This window comes from Girardinichthys multiradiatus, chromosome 23 (assembly GCF_021462225.1).
Source record: "Girardinichthys multiradiatus isolate DD_20200921_A chromosome 23, DD_fGirMul_XY1, whole genome shotgun sequence".
NCBI classification, from domain to species: Eukaryota; Metazoa; Chordata; class Actinopteri; order Cyprinodontiformes; family Goodeidae; genus Girardinichthys; species Girardinichthys multiradiatus.
This window is the reverse complement of record NC_061815.1, coordinates 25,100,661-25,115,319: the sequence shown is the minus strand read 5'-3', so window position 1 is coordinate 25,115,319 and position 14,659 is coordinate 25,100,661. Positions and strand designations below refer to the sequence as shown.

The window sequence follows — 14,659 nt, the reverse complement described above, 5'->3', positions numbered from 1 at the left end:
GATGTCAGGGCAACAGGTCTATAGTCATTGAGGACTGATGGGTGAGTTTTCTTTGGTACCGGAACAAGACAGGAGGTCTTCCACAACACCTGAACCTTCTTCTGGGCCAGGCTAAGGTTGAAGAAGTCCTGCAGAATCCCACAGAGCTGCTCTGCACAGGCCTTCAGGACTCTAGGGCTGACATGATCTGGACCTGCAGCCTCATTCCGATTCAGTCTCTCCAGTTGCATCTTCACTTGACTTCTTGAGACACACAGGTGGAAGGGGGAAGCAAAGGAAGCATCAGCATCTTCTGATATGGTTGAAGGCAAACATGTAGAAGCAGAAGGGTCTATGGCTGAGGTGGAAGATAAAAAATGTGTGGTGTTACTGGACAGCTGTGGTCCTGTGGGTAAAAGGAAGGTGGAATGTCTGTTTGGCTGTGAGCAGGAGAGGAGGATGCGAAGCTTGTTTTTATGTACCCAAAGTATTAAAATGCAATGTAAAATTAAAACGAAACTAGGGCTTTCTACCCAGTCCACTAGAAATCCATACTTGAACCAATTTTCTTTGTATATCCTTCTAATGATAGCAATTAAACTATTTATTTTTAGCTTGAGCAAGGTTCAAGATAACATCCACAAAAACGTATTTCTTCTTTAGAAATGGTGGTTTAAAGGATAATTTGTGCCACAGATCTTATGTATATAAAGTCTTAAAATGCCACACATTAGGAAAACAAATCAAACTGACACATACAACTTGGCATTTTTTGGTATTTCTGACAAAACTTTGATCCTGTGTTTTTAACAAGTTAAACTCACACCCATGCTGATGCTAATATTTTCACTGGGGGATTAGTCTTCATGAATTACTCACTTAAAGTATTAGGATTTAGCAAATAACATCAAATTGTTTTATAGATTTCATTTCTGATTTCTCAAGGCTGATCTTTAAAACATCATATTTTTCTCTGTGTAATCAGTGTCCAAAACTTATTTGGTGGCCAAAGTTCCCTCTAGGATGCAGTCAGACGGCGCATGGTATGACGAAATCTTTCTTGTTTTGAAAAGATTCTGATATCAATCTCTACCTAATAATAATTTTTATCTAAAGCCATTGTTTATTAAATTCAAAGTTTAACCAAAGTCCAGATCTCTGTTAGATTTGGCCATCGGAGCACATAACAACAGTAAAGGCATTTTGAGCCTAAGTGGCATGGATTCCTGAAATAATTCCCAGAGGATTTGGAAGTTTTTTGAAATCTTTTAAGATAAGTTGCAGCTGCTCTTCAGCTTTAATAGTTTGGCCTAATAACACAACAATATTCTGGTTATTTCATGATAGATCCTTGGTCATATAACATGCTGTTTGGAGTGGCACAACAAGGTCTTCCCATCACACTCCTTTTTCTGTTCACTACAGAGAAGATTTACAAAGTCAAATCAACAAAACATTCAAACCAGCAATCGTCCCCTGCAATCTGTTTTAATTACCATCTAGGACAAGCAACATTCTTTGGATAACTTTTCAGAACTGTCCAAAAAATATGTGAAAATAAAATCACACACAAAGGCTGAACTCTGGACGGCATAGGAAAGTGGACATGGTGCAGAGTCCAGGTTGTGTAAAAGCTTTCTCATCAAGCTCAGGGTGTTGGTAGATATCCCCATGGGCTGGGATTTGATGTCTATACTGCTAAAAGTTTAATATTCATGCAATGGTTGGCAAACTGCATGAAGAAGAAGACACAAGTTGGTATGAAAAATATCAGTTTTTCTGGAAAATAAATGAAACAATAAGCACCGCTCTTGTGTGTGCAGAAATATTTACCTTTTAAAATATGAGAAAACCAATTGGTTTCTAATGTCATTGTCGAAAATAAATGAAAATGTACTAAGAATGATCCACACATTAAAGGAAATAGGCAGACTGTTATCATTCCAATGATGAAAACAACATTTTAAAAGCGGCTCTTGAATGTCCTGTTTCTTATATTAACAAAACCGGTTTGATTTTTATTTAGAATATTTAAAATACATCTACAAGATACAAATCATTGCTCAAATGTCTCCAATTCCCCTAAAGGGAATAAGAACCAAAACCTGAATTGCAACATTGCAACAGAGCTCTCGTTTCATGTCCGCATTTTTGCAAATCGGAGGAAGGAGGAGGAACTCTTCCGCATTTGTATAATCACTTCGCTCATGCAGACTTTGACTTTACACTAACACAATGTTCCTTTTCATGTTTTCAGCCTTATGCCCTGTCCTGAACCGTGAGGTCCGCAGAAGCAGATCCTCATCATGAGGTCCGCCTCTGTGGGTTTGGCGGGGGCCCAATGGGTCTCCATTGTGACACCCGCCTCCCCAGGCCCGCCCTCCGCCACATCACGAGCACCTCCCCCAAACCGCCTTCAACTAGAATAAATACAACTCTTCACCCACTTTCTGTCTTCATCACCATCTCGATCAGCCCCGGGAGGAAAAAGGAGACCGTCTGACACTTCAACCGTCGTCGCAGTTTGACAAAACTCTCAAGTGAGATGCGTTTTGATTGAAAACTTTGTAGATTGTACAGAATATGACTACTTTCTGCAGGATTGCTGCAAATGTGTGGGTTTGCATGTGGCTTTGCACATGTTTACAAGCTGCAAATCACTCCTAACAGTAGAACGGGTTTGTTGATAAGTATTAGTTACTGATAAATAGAAGTGTTTCCTTTCAAATATGAATTTGCAGCAATGTTTTTTCTTATGTGGTGGTGTATGAAAAGCCATGCCAAGTGCAAAATTATAGGATTTGTGCAAATACTGCGCCTTGTTTGGCGATAATATTGTATTGCATGTAAATTTCGATCAAGACCTCAATTGTAAGTGCCTTGTTCTTATTGCATTCCCCTGCAGAAAAACCTTGGTAAACGTGTTGCAAAGTGAACTATGAACTCATGTTTCACATCTAAAAGGGAGAAATTATCTGTTTTGAAGGCCAAAGTTCAACCATGCAAGCCAAATATTTAACTGGAGAGGTGGTGCAAGACAAGCAGGATGTGTAATAGCAGACGTTTGCTCAATGTTGAGAAAACGTATAATTTTCCTCATTCATTGTGAAGTTTTAAATTGAAATTAATAATCTCATTTGGTTCTGCAAGGATGACTCATCAGTTCCCAGGCCTGTCTCCGGAGCAGAAGAAGGAGCTCTCTGACATTGCTCAGAGGATTGTGGCTCCAGGAAAGGGAATCCTGGCTGCGGACGAATCAACAGGTTAGCCTTGGTCTTGGTTGTTATTGTCATAAGGGGTGACTGCAAGTTGGTCATGTGTGACTGATAATCTGCGATCTTCCATCAAGGCACCATGGGGAAGAGGCTGCAGAAAATTAAAGTGGAGAACACTGAGGAGAACCGCCGCATCTTCCGGGACATCCTTTTCTCATCTGACCCCTCCATTGCCAATAGTATTGGTGGGGTCATTTTCTTCCACGAGACGCTCTACCAGAAGTCAGACAGCGGTAAACTCTTCCCCCAGGTCGTCAAGGAGAAGGGAATTGTTGTTGGTATCAAGGTGAGGAGATTTTCATAAAAATCTTTAAAATTGATGACATTTTTAGATTTTACTATCCCTTGTTTTCTTTATTGACACAGGTAGACAAAGGCACAGCTGGTCTGAATGGAACAGATGAGGAGACCACCACTCAAGGTAACCAACATTAAAAACATATACTTTTCTTTGCAAAATTCTAAAAAACGATGCAGCGTGAGATTCTTTAAGTCTCGTTTAGGTCTTGATGGCCTCTCGGAGCGGTGCGCCCAGTACAAGAAGGACGGCTGTGACTTCGCTAAGTGGAGGTGTGTGCTCAAGATCTCACATGGCTGCCCTTCAGCTCTTGCCATTGCAGAGAATGCCAATGTCCTTGCCAGATACGCCAGCATATGCCAACAGGTTTGTGTTGCAGTTTACCTGCAGTAACGGTCAACAGATGAAGAAACTGCTTAAGCAATTTGTTTTGACCTTATCTTCTCCAGAATGGCCTGGTGCCCATCGTGGAGCCAGAGATCCTGCCTGATGGTGAACACGACCTGAAGCGCTGCCAGTATGCCACAGAGAAGGTTAGTATATAAAATATGATCGCATTACTAATTTACTACATGATATCAATGCCTACTTATTTATTTCTTCCGTAGGTCCTGGCTGCCGTGTACAAGGCTCTGAATGACCACCACGTGTACCTGGAGGGCACTCTGCTGAAGCCCAACATGGTCACTGCTGGACACTCCTGCACGAAGAAATACACCCCCGAGGATGTTGCCTTGGCCACAGTAACCACCCTGAGGCGCACTGTACCTGCTGCTGTGCCCGGTAAGCCTCATGCAACTGACTCTTCCTACCACAAGGAATAAACTTAAAGAGGTAGTTTAGGATTTATGAAGTGAGGTTCTGGGAAAAGGTTGGCAGAAACAGCAAGCTTTCTCATTTAGTATAAATTCAGATTAGTTAGGTTGAAACTAACTGCTAGTCTAAGAGGGCCAAGACCAAAGTGGACTAATCTAATCTCAAATTAGCCTTAGCAGTTTATGCTAACACTATTTTAGCAGCCTATGAACTGCTGTGATGTTTGCAACGGACCATTATTTACAGAGTAGAAAACCTAATACGTGTTTTGCACAGGAACATAACTGGTGGTGCACGGCCTCCAACCTCCATTTCCCTTGTAAATAATCATAGACTATCTGTAAATACCCACCTGTTGCAACCATAAAATAAAAATGGTAAAACAAGGTAAAAAACGAAGTAAAACGAATGGATGATAAATAAAGAAACCAAGTGAGTTATTTTCAGTCGGCAAAATATAAACAGTTTGTAACATTTGAATAGAACTTTACTATAATAACCAAACTGTGCCTTTCAAGAAGCCCTCATTCATGTGTCCTCTTGCACCTGTTACAGCCTCTTTTTCTTGACTTTTCCAGGCATCTGTTTCCTTTCTGGAGGCCAGAGCGAGGAGGAGGCTTCCCTCAACCTGAACGCCATGAACCAAGTGCCGCTACACCGCCCCTGGAAGCTGACCTTCTCTTATGGCCGAGCACTCCAGGCCTCTACTCTTGCAGCCTGGGTGGGCAAAGTCGCCAACAAGAAAGCTGCGCAGGAGGCTTTCTGCACGAGGGCCAAGGTGAGCCTTACAGGCCATCAGAGTTCCCACCTATCAATTAGCCATTCTAGACTTTAAATATTTCTTATCTTGAAAATCTTGTAAATGATTAATTCCTTAAAGCTTTTTGTCCGTTCAGTCTTGCACTCATGTGACGCATGCAACTTGGCTGATCATTAACTGTCGTGTTTGACTTTGCCCTTCTCCACTCTCCTCTGCCCCCATCAGATCAATGGCCTGGCCTCCAAAGGAGAGTACAAGCCCGCCACCCCAGCTAGCCAGGCCGCCATGCAGTCCCTTTACACCGCCAGCTACATCTATTAAATGCTATGAACACTACAAAATTCACATGGACCAAATGCTGATGTTCAGTTTCCCTGCACCACCAATAACAAGAGAAGATTTCCATTATGATGTCAAGCTGCTGTTTGCCAACTTAATGAAATCAAGAGAAATAAACCAAAAATACCAAAATATTTGACTTTTTGCCATTCTTTTAGGTTGTCCAAATTTTAGAGCTACATTATTATTTTTATTATAATTGTCATTAATATTATTATTGTTATTATTATTAGTATTAATATTATTATAATATTTTTTTTAAGGTTGGACGGCTTTAAGGTAGTGCAGCTACTGGGTAGTTTATATAGCACAATACAAAAGTTCTAAGAAAAATTACACAAAGACACAAAGTTTCTTTTTATTTAATATAGACATACACATTTATAACTGTATACTGGTGATTACAAAAGCTGCATTTATTCAAGCTAAGTTTTAAAATCAGTTGATAACACAATGCTGTCTATCTGTTAGTGCAGTTAAGTTAATTCACAGTTGGAATAAAAATCAAAGCTGATTAAACATGTTTTGCTGATCAGTATAATAGCTAATATTTTGTAGATGATTAAAGACTTAATAGCTTCAGCTGTTTTGCAAGGAAGGATTGGTAAAGAATTCAGGATCTAGATGTGCAAAGCTGATAGAGACATATCCCTAAAGACCTGCAGCTGCAATCGCAGTGAAGGGTGGAGATACAAAGTATTTACTCCAGGGGCTCAATACAAATGCACACCACACCTTTCCGATTTTAACTGTGAAACATTAAAAAAAATCTGTTTTCATTTTGTTTTCAGTTTACAATTATGTGCTACTTTGTTTAGGTTTATTTTAAAAAATCCCAATGAAGTGCATTGAATTTTGTGTTTGTAGTGCAACGACATGTAGAAATGTTCAAGGGGTGTGAGTATTTTTGAATTAGCCCGTAGGATTCTTACAAGAGGTGTAAGGATTTTGTTGCTTTTTATTTAGAAAGTAATTTGTACAATGTGACCTTTTCCACCCACAGCCACATATGAACATTGCAACAGCATAGGATGTAATTGATAAAAACACGGGAAGCCCAAGAAAAACAGTGTTAGTGAATGTGGAATAATACTGGAGAAAGCTGATCCTAGTTTGACGTCGCTTCCCTCTGTGGATGCATCACAATGTGCTGGACAATAATCTGATATAAACAGAAAGCAAAAACATGAATCAGTGACACAACAGCATTGTGACAAACCATGTTTTGATATCATTTTTGTCTAAGATGACATGTTGTCTAATGTCAGGTTAACATGTTTTATGATGCCAAATCACACAACATGAAAACAGATTGTTTACCTCTCTGCATGTGTATTAGCAATAAATTAATTCAGTAAGTGAGAGGAAAAAAAAGGTATGCTTTTCAATATGTACAATATAAACCCAAAATGATTTAGACCACTGGCAGATTAAAACTGCATTTCACTGTTTATTGTATTTATAAGAGGAAATCATGCATGAAACAAAACAATACAATATTCTAAAAAGTCCCACTGTACAAAAAATCCCTCTCTTTCTAAGTGCAAACTTTTTTATTTATTTATGAAGCTCTTCAACAATCATGACACAAATAATTTACTGATAAAAAGATGTATTCAATTTTTATAAAAGGTCACAGGAAATCAGAAAATGTCTATGTATTACAGTGAATGCTAATATTGCACAGTCATATAAACCCATTGCAATAAAATTCATTTTCATAAACTAAGTACCAGCAATGTAAATATAATTTTGCCTTTCTATTAAACAAAATGTAATCATGCGACCCTGAAAAGTAAGAATCTGCAATTCAGGATTTTCAAAAGTCTCCCTGTGTGTCAGCAATTTAGAGACAGTAAAATGTGACTGGACTGGATAAAAATAAATAAATAAATGAGTTGATTATAAATTTAAAACTGACCCTTATAAAAGCAGCGCAATACAGCCATAACCCAAAGTAAACTGCATACCAAGTGTCTTCTCTCACCGAGGAGTAAAAAGCTTCTCTTTTTAGTGGCTTTAAACTGACTAGAGGTTAACAAGAGCTTTAAACATGTGTCATGTAAAAGCTTTCTATTTAAACCCTGATTTGAACCACGTGACCACAGCCACACATAAACATTATAAGGAAGACAAATGGTTAAAATATGGTTTACATAAGGTGCAGTGTAGCCCAAAATAATTGATACCCCTGGCAGATTTAGGTTTAAAATTATTTTTAGTCACCCAAGAAGTTTGTTTCCGATTGGAAATGAGAAGTACATCTTCCAAAAGATAAAAAAAATATTGTACGGAAAATGATTTATGCCTTTCTCAAAAATCATGAAAAAGTCTTTAGTGGCATTACTGCAGTCAAACCCTTCTTATAATTGCTGACCAGCTTTTTGCAGGTTTCCACTAATTTGCTCCAAGAATCTGAGGTTGGATGACCTCTTTGTAATCACGCTAATCTTTAGTGCCCTCCACAGTTTCTCGATTAAATTCAAATCTGGACTCTGGCTATGCCACTTTAAAATGTTAGTGACTATTCTGGCTAATATTCATTGTCCAAATTAGTTCCTATCTTTTCTTAGATGTTATACGTAACTCTTAGTTAGTTACTCTGTACATCCCCAGTATTAAAAAAGGTGAGATGTATATTGTAACTTTTCATTTTGTTAAATAAAAACAACACTGAAAAACGTATTACCTGATGTGTGTGTGTAGATTTTATTGCAAAAGAGGCTATGATGGACAAGAAGATGAGGAATGCAAACACACACAGGGAGGATGCAAACAATATGCCTTCCACACAAGCAACCTGCACCTGCAGTAAAAATAAAGAGTTATACAATACTAAACTTGAATTTTGTTTACACAGACAAAAATGATAACAAAGACAATGAAAGAAGAAAGTAAAAATGAAGCTCACTATGTGGATGTAGACATCATCTCTGTTGACATAATCATCTCTGGAGATCATAATGTATGGATGGCTGTATACTAAAAATAAGTATATCCTATATCCAATGGAGTCTATTAATCCCAAAAGAGAGACCACGTACATGGCCAAGCATATGGTCACCTGTGCAGCAAGAATACAAAGCTTACTGAGTTTAATTAAGGAAGATTATGTGGTCTGTAATAAACCTGGACAAAAATGAGGTTAAATGTTCCAACTAGAGGGAAAAATCAACAAACTTACCATCTTCTTGGATGGATGTAACTCAGTGTAGATTGTCAGGACTCCACATGTAAGAAACTTCAAATACAAACATTCAAATCAATAAGATGATTGAATCATTTTCTGATCAAATCCATTCATACACAGTCACTTATCCAGTTATGTCCATGTCCATCCTGGATGAAGATGAAAATGACTTGCACTGATTGAGTGAGTGTTATGCTTTGTTTCCTGAGTTAACTGACTGAACAGCAGAAGCTGGATAGTGACTTTTTTTTCTTTAATTTGCATCTGAAAGAGGAAGTTTGTGCTTGAATTTAACCAAGTAAATTTGACTCTCTGGTAAACTCTGATAATTGGTGAACTCTTTTTTTTTTTCCGCTTGTTTATTTTTCAGGTATGAGATATTGATGGGGTACTTTTAGATGAGTAGCAGCGCCAGCCAGTCTTCTCCCTTTTTACACCAAGGGGAGGAACTAAATGCCCTTTACTGTTAAAAGCAGAGTATCGCTATGGAAGCTGTTCAGCCGAGAAAACAGTGACAAACTAAATAATAGTATTTTGTGAAAGTGCAGACAGTAATGTGCAAATGTTTTAGGCAGGTGTGAAAAATGCTGTAATCAAAGAATGCTTTCAGAAATATAAACTATGATTGTTTATTTTTATCAATTTACAAAATGCTAAGTGAGCGAACCCAAACATACAGCTAAAGTCATTAAGAACTATCTTCAGCGTAAAGAAGAACAAGACTTACTGGAAGTGATGGTATGGCCCCCACAGAGCCCTGATCTCAATAATCAAGTGTGTCTGGGATTACATGAAGAGACAGAAGGATGTGAGAAAGTCTACATCCACAGAAGATCTGTGGTTAGTTCTCCAAGATGTTTGGAACAACCTACCAGCCGAGTTCCTTCAAAAACTGTTTGCAAGTGGACCTAGAAGAATTGATGCTGTTTTGAAGGCAAAGGGTGGTCACACCAAATATTGATTTGATTTAGATTTCTCTTTTGTTCATTTACTGCATTGTGTTGATTGATGAAAATGAATGATTAACAATTTCATTTTGGAAAGCATTCTTTGTTTACAGCAATTCTTCACACCTGCGTAAAACGTTTGCACAGTACTGTATATACACTCAGCGGCCATTTTATTAGGTACACATTGCTAGTACCAGGTTGGACTCCCTTTTGCCTTCAGAACTGCCTTAATCCTTCGTCGCATAGCTTCAACAAAGTACTGAAAACAGTCCTCAGAGAGTTTGGTCCATATTGACATGATAGCATCACACAGATGCTGCAGATTTGTCAGCTGAACATCAATGATGCGAATCTCTCGTTCCACCACATCCCAAAGGTGCTCTATTGGATTGAGATCTGGTGACTGTGGAGGTCATTTGAGTCCAGTGAACTCATTGTCATGTTCAAGAAACCAGTCTGAGATGATTCGTGCTTTATGACATGGCGCGTTATCCTGCTGGAAGTAACCATCAGAAGATGGGTACACTGTGGTCATAAAGGGATGGACATGGTCAGCAACAATACTCAGGTAGGCTGTGGCGTTGACACGATGCTCAATTGGTACTAAGGGGCCCAAAGGGTGCCAAGAAAATATCCCCCACACTATTATACCACCAGCCTGAACCGTTGATACAAAGCAGGGTGGATCCATGCTTTCATGTTGTTGATGCCAAATTCTGACCCTACCATCCGAATGTCGCAGCAGAAATCTAGACTCATCCGACCAGGCAATGTTTATCCAATCTTCTGTTGTCCAATTTGGTGAGCCTGTGGGAATTGTAGCCTCCGTTTCCTGTTCTTAGCTGACAGAAGTGGTACCCGGTGTGGTCTTCTGCTGCTGTAGCCCATCCACCTCAAGGTTCGATGTGTTTTGCGTTCAGAGATGCTCTTCTGCATGCCTTGGTTGTAACAAGTGGTTATTTGAGTTACTGTTGCATTTCTATCAGCTCGAAACAATCTGGTCATTCTCTTCTGACCTCTGGCATCAACAAGGAATTTGGGCCCACAGAACTGGATATTTTCTCTTTTTCAGACCATTCTCTATAAACCCTAGAGATGATAGTGCGTGAAAATCCCAGTAGATCAGCAGTTTCTGAAATTCTCAGACCAGCCCGTCTGGCACCAACAACCATGCCACGTTCAAAGTCACTTAAATCACCTTTCTTCCCCATTCTGATGCTCGGTTTGAACTGCAGCAGATTGTCTTGACCATGTCTACATGCCTAAATGCATTGAGTTGACGCCATGTGATTGGCTGATTAGAAATTTGCGTTAACGAGCAGTTGGACAGGTGTACCTAATAAAGTGGTATAAAGGGTGTATATATATATATATATTCACAGTGCACTACTAGGGATATATATATATATATATATATATATATATATATATATATATATACATATACAGTATATATACACATATAGTGCACCACCTGGACGGGTGCTGCTAATAAACAGTCAGTCAGTCATTTTTTACCGCTTTTTCCACAGTGGGTCGCGGGAAGCTGGTGCCTATCTCCAGCACTCTATGGGCGAGAGGCGGGGTACACCCTGTACAGGTCGCTAATAAACACAAAACTTGGAAATGCCTAATGAATCAAATGTGAAACCAAAGAAAAAGATTAAACTGTTAGCTCATGCTGTTAGCCTTGCAATGCTCTGAGGATTGCTTCAGATTTGGACAAAATTCATTGCAGTATGACATCTGCTTTCAATAGGTAGGAGAATTGTTTCTAAAATCATTTAAAAAATCTACTTAAGAGTTTAGATAATCCCTTGTTCATGATGGCACTTGTTATACATTGACCAGCAAAAGGGCCCTTGGCATAGGCCACATAGGCCTGCTGTGATTGCTGAAAACCCTCAAAAAATAAAAGAAAACATTTAAATAAGAAAGTTCAATAAATAATTGCGATGATTTATAGCCCCAAACTGGCACCCTTTCAAACTCGGCCTTGAAAATAAATAAATAAAGAAACAAATACAAAAGGATTGGCACATTATAAGCTTAATTCTGCCAAATACTCAAAATATGAGCATCAGTTACACATGCGACTCAATCTGTCTTGTTCATCTGCAATGTTTTGGTCCATTGATCCACAAATGGAGGTTATTCTGTTTCAACTATGCTAACAAATTGGCTAAACCTTTAAACATTTCTAAACCTCTATAGTGACAGAAAACAATTTGTATTTTTGCTTTCACACAGACACCAATCTCTATTTGAATTCAGTTTTGTCATATGTCTGACCAGTTTAGAAGTAGTGCATGATTAAAACTATAAATAAAAGCTGTCTTACATACTAAACAATACAGGTCTTTCGGGTCTGTTACTTCTGGGATGGTGTGGTCACTCGGAAGGGAGGGAACCTCCAAAGCATTATCTCTCCTAGGGCACCAAAATGGCTAAGACCAGCTCTGGTCCTTTTAATCTTTATCAGTTTCTGATACAACCTAGCTCATCTGTGGTCATAGTAGCTCCACCATTTGTAAATGTTTGTCTATCTTTTCTAGGGACATTTAGTTTAAAATATTCTTGGTAAATCATAATAGTTAAGTGGAAGTTATCTAGAACAAATCGTTTGTTACACTTCCAACACTTACAAAGATTTTTCAGGTAGTACCCCCATTTCCTACCTATGATTGCCAGTTTATTCCTTGCCACTTGCATTTCATACCTATAAACCAATGACTTTGTACCCATGTACATCATTTATTTTTGTAATTAAGTATTTCCATCAAGTGGGGAGATAAAGGGTCTTTAAAAAATGCTCAAATCTCATCTAAAAACTTGCAGCCTCATTCTGTTTATTTTGGTTCTGATACCAGTTTGGGCCAGTTGACTCATAAAATATTATAATTATAACATGACCCCTTTTCAAACCCAAACAACTAACAACCTTCTGCTGGTAGATATTATTTATTGGACTCACATAGGCATATTTTCGTACTGTAGACTATGAGTTGAAATACAATAAATTATTTCTAATAGTTTGCTATCAAAATGGGCATGAATATCCCTTAGCAGGTATGACTTGACACATGATGAGACAGATATTTTACACCATCTTAAAACAGCATTTCTGAGCAGGTTGTATGTAGTTACATTTGTGAAGCTTTTAGCCACCTTAAATATCAGATTTAGAAGTCTGGTGCCGTTTATTTTGCATGACGCAGTTTTATCATGGCTTAAAGTTCTACTTCAGCTGTGTTTTTACTGCAGGGTTTGATCAGAAAATATGCATGTGACATATATTTAACTAAAAAGTCTTATTCAAAGGTGTTTAGTTTAAAAATTAGCTACGAAATATTTTCTTTGCTTTCTGTATCAAAATGACACAATTAAAAAACCAACAAATAAGTAAAAGCCAATGTTTCTGTAGTACTGACCCTGCTCACCCTTCCATCTGACTCCAAGCTCCACTCAAATGTTGGTAACCCTGTATGACTGTGGACTTTATGCGTAACAAGCAGAATGTAAACAATGAGATGCATACTTGAGTATTTTAAATGCTGGTTGGTTAACCTGTTAAAGCCTGACACAAAAAAATAAGGGTCGGCAAATAAAAATAAAACAGTTATTGAATGCTTTAAAAAAAGCATTAACAGTAAAAGAAGTTAACAGTGAACATAGCTTGGCGAGGTGATTCCCTCTATTTTCTCTGTCTGTGTTAAGGTAAACAAATGACATAAACAATTTAAACCACATTTTCTGGGAACAATTTAAGATTTGGGTTGTGAGTTTTCATGCTTACCAGAGATCCTTGCCAGAAGGGAATGTATAACATGAATGAGCTTTTCATTCTATCACTGGCCAGCACAATACCCATCAGAACCTCAGCACAACCAAACATCAGAATCACAATCTGAAAATTACAAAACAAGGGTGTATTCAGTGCTCAGTTATATAAAAGACACAGCCAGTTTCTTTACAACGAGATGAATTACCCCCAGACTCCTGGGCTGTTTTTGTACAAAGCGGTGAAGAGGTTTGCTGGACATCAAGATGTTCTCTGTCTTCTGGTTCTCATCTGCCACTGTTGTTCTGTCTACAGCAGTTGACACAGTTTGCTCCATTGCCAAGCTGTTACACAACTGTGTTGGGCTGTAGGGGGAACAGAATGAGAGTTTGTTCTGCCAGGGGTTCGTAATCTTCCTAACAGCATGGAAGGATTGTAAAGGCATAAAACAGACATGTTGTAGGAGATTGAAATCCGAGTCCTACTGGACACAGAACAGTAAAAAACTGCCACAAAGAATGCAATAATTCTAATACTAAACCCGAAGTTACTCACCGAGATTTTTATGGAAGAAGAAGAGCATAAAATAACAGGAAGGAGATGTTGTTAGTCAGCAGATGAAATCAAGAAATTTGAGATCTTCTCCTTTTTTTTAGCAAGGGGAGGAGCTAAATACCCTTAACTGTTAAAGGGAGCCCCACAGAGTGAAACAGTTATAAAAATTTAATTAAGTATAGAAATAAACATTTATTAAAATATTTCACAATTTCAACATTTACTTTAATAAATAAATTGAATGTATTTATATTAGGTATGTATGGTACATTTACTTATGGAGTACACAAAAAATACACAAAAACCTTATATCATAACACATTAAACATGAAACATAACATTATGAGGATTGATAGTTAACATATCTTCATTTTGTGACCAAAAGATTGATTCAAGAAAAACATTCTTAAACAATCAGTTGCAATGGATTTCTTTAGCTGTGAAGAAAAAACACGCATAGAAAGCAAAACACTGGACACGTTTAAGTAGAACAAACTAAAAACAAGACAGAACAAAGTCAAAAACACAAGGTATTGTTACAAATAAATTACTAACTGTAAGTCTACCTGCATAAGTCACATAATCTGAGTTTACTCCAGCTGGCTCACATACATTTAATTAACTTTATTCATCCTACGAGCAGTTGCCGTTTTTAATATGGGCAACATGGTTCACTGCCCAGGGTGGCGCTGGCTGGGGAAGTCCAAAACAATTGA

The 14,659-nt window shown here is 38.1% G+C and overlaps 2 protein-coding genes across 3 annotated transcripts; one reads left to right on the top strand and one right to left on the bottom strand.

Moving 5' to 3' along the window:
• The first annotated feature begins 2,362 nt into the window (after positions 1-2,362).
• On the top strand, positions 2,363-5,601 carry aldob (aldolase b, fructose-bisphosphate). Its single transcript, XM_047353821.1, has 9 exons — positions 2,363-2,519; positions 3,130-3,242; positions 3,329-3,540; positions 3,621-3,675; positions 3,758-3,918; positions 4,002-4,085; positions 4,161-4,335; positions 4,947-5,146; positions 5,354-5,601. The coding sequence occupies exons 2-9, from the start codon at positions 3,131-3,133 to the stop codon at positions 5,447-5,449; spliced, it is 1,095 nt and encodes a 364-aa protein (XP_047209777.1). The 5' UTR covers positions 2,363-2,519; position 3,130; the 3' UTR covers positions 5,450-5,601.
• Positions 5,602-5,813: 212 nt separating this feature from the next.
• Positions 5,814-14,058, bottom strand: LOC124860473 (membrane-spanning 4-domains subfamily A member 4D-like). 2 transcript variants are annotated; one of them, XM_047353824.1, is made up of 7 exons: positions 13,944-14,058; positions 13,597-13,753; positions 13,404-13,514; positions 8,652-8,708; positions 8,379-8,531; positions 8,157-8,273; positions 5,814-6,629 (listed from the first exon to the last, which is right to left on the bottom strand). In XM_047353824.1, exons 2-7 carry the CDS (start codon positions 13,723-13,725, stop codon positions 6,576-6,578), a joined length of 621 nt encoding a protein of 206 aa, XP_047209780.1. In that variant the 5' UTR covers positions 13,726-13,753; positions 13,944-14,058; the 3' UTR covers positions 5,814-6,575. The 2 variants fall into 2 exon arrangements, with proteins under 2 accessions (XP_047209780.1, XP_047209781.1); XM_047353825.1 differs by having other exon boundaries at positions 13,597-13,804; positions 13,944-14,042.
• Positions 14,059-14,659: the final 601 nt, after the last annotated feature.

Coding starts and splice junctions, on each gene's coding strand:
- aldob (XM_047353821.1), top strand. CDS start 3,131: ATGACTCATCAGTTCCCAGGCCTGTCTCCGGAGCAGAAGAAGGAGCTC. Junction 3,919..4,001: donor ACGCCAGCATATGCCAACAG/GTTTGTGTTGCA, acceptor TATCTTCTCCAG/AATGGCCTGGTGCCCATCGT. Junction 4,336..4,946: donor TGTACCTGCTGCTGTGCCCG/GTAAGCCTCATG, acceptor TGACTTTTCCAG/GCATCTGTTTCCTTTCTGGA.
- LOC124860473 (XM_047353824.1), bottom strand. CDS start 13,725: ATGGAGCAAACTGTGTCAACTGCTGTAGACAGAACAACAGTGGCAGAT. Junction 8,532..8,651: donor TACATCCATCCAAGAAGATG/GTAAGTTTGTTG, acceptor CTTGCTGCACAG/GTGACCATATGCTTGGCCAT. Junction 6,630..8,156: donor AATCTACACACACACATCAG/GTAATACGTTTT, acceptor TGTTTATATCAG/ATTATTGTCCAGCACATTGT.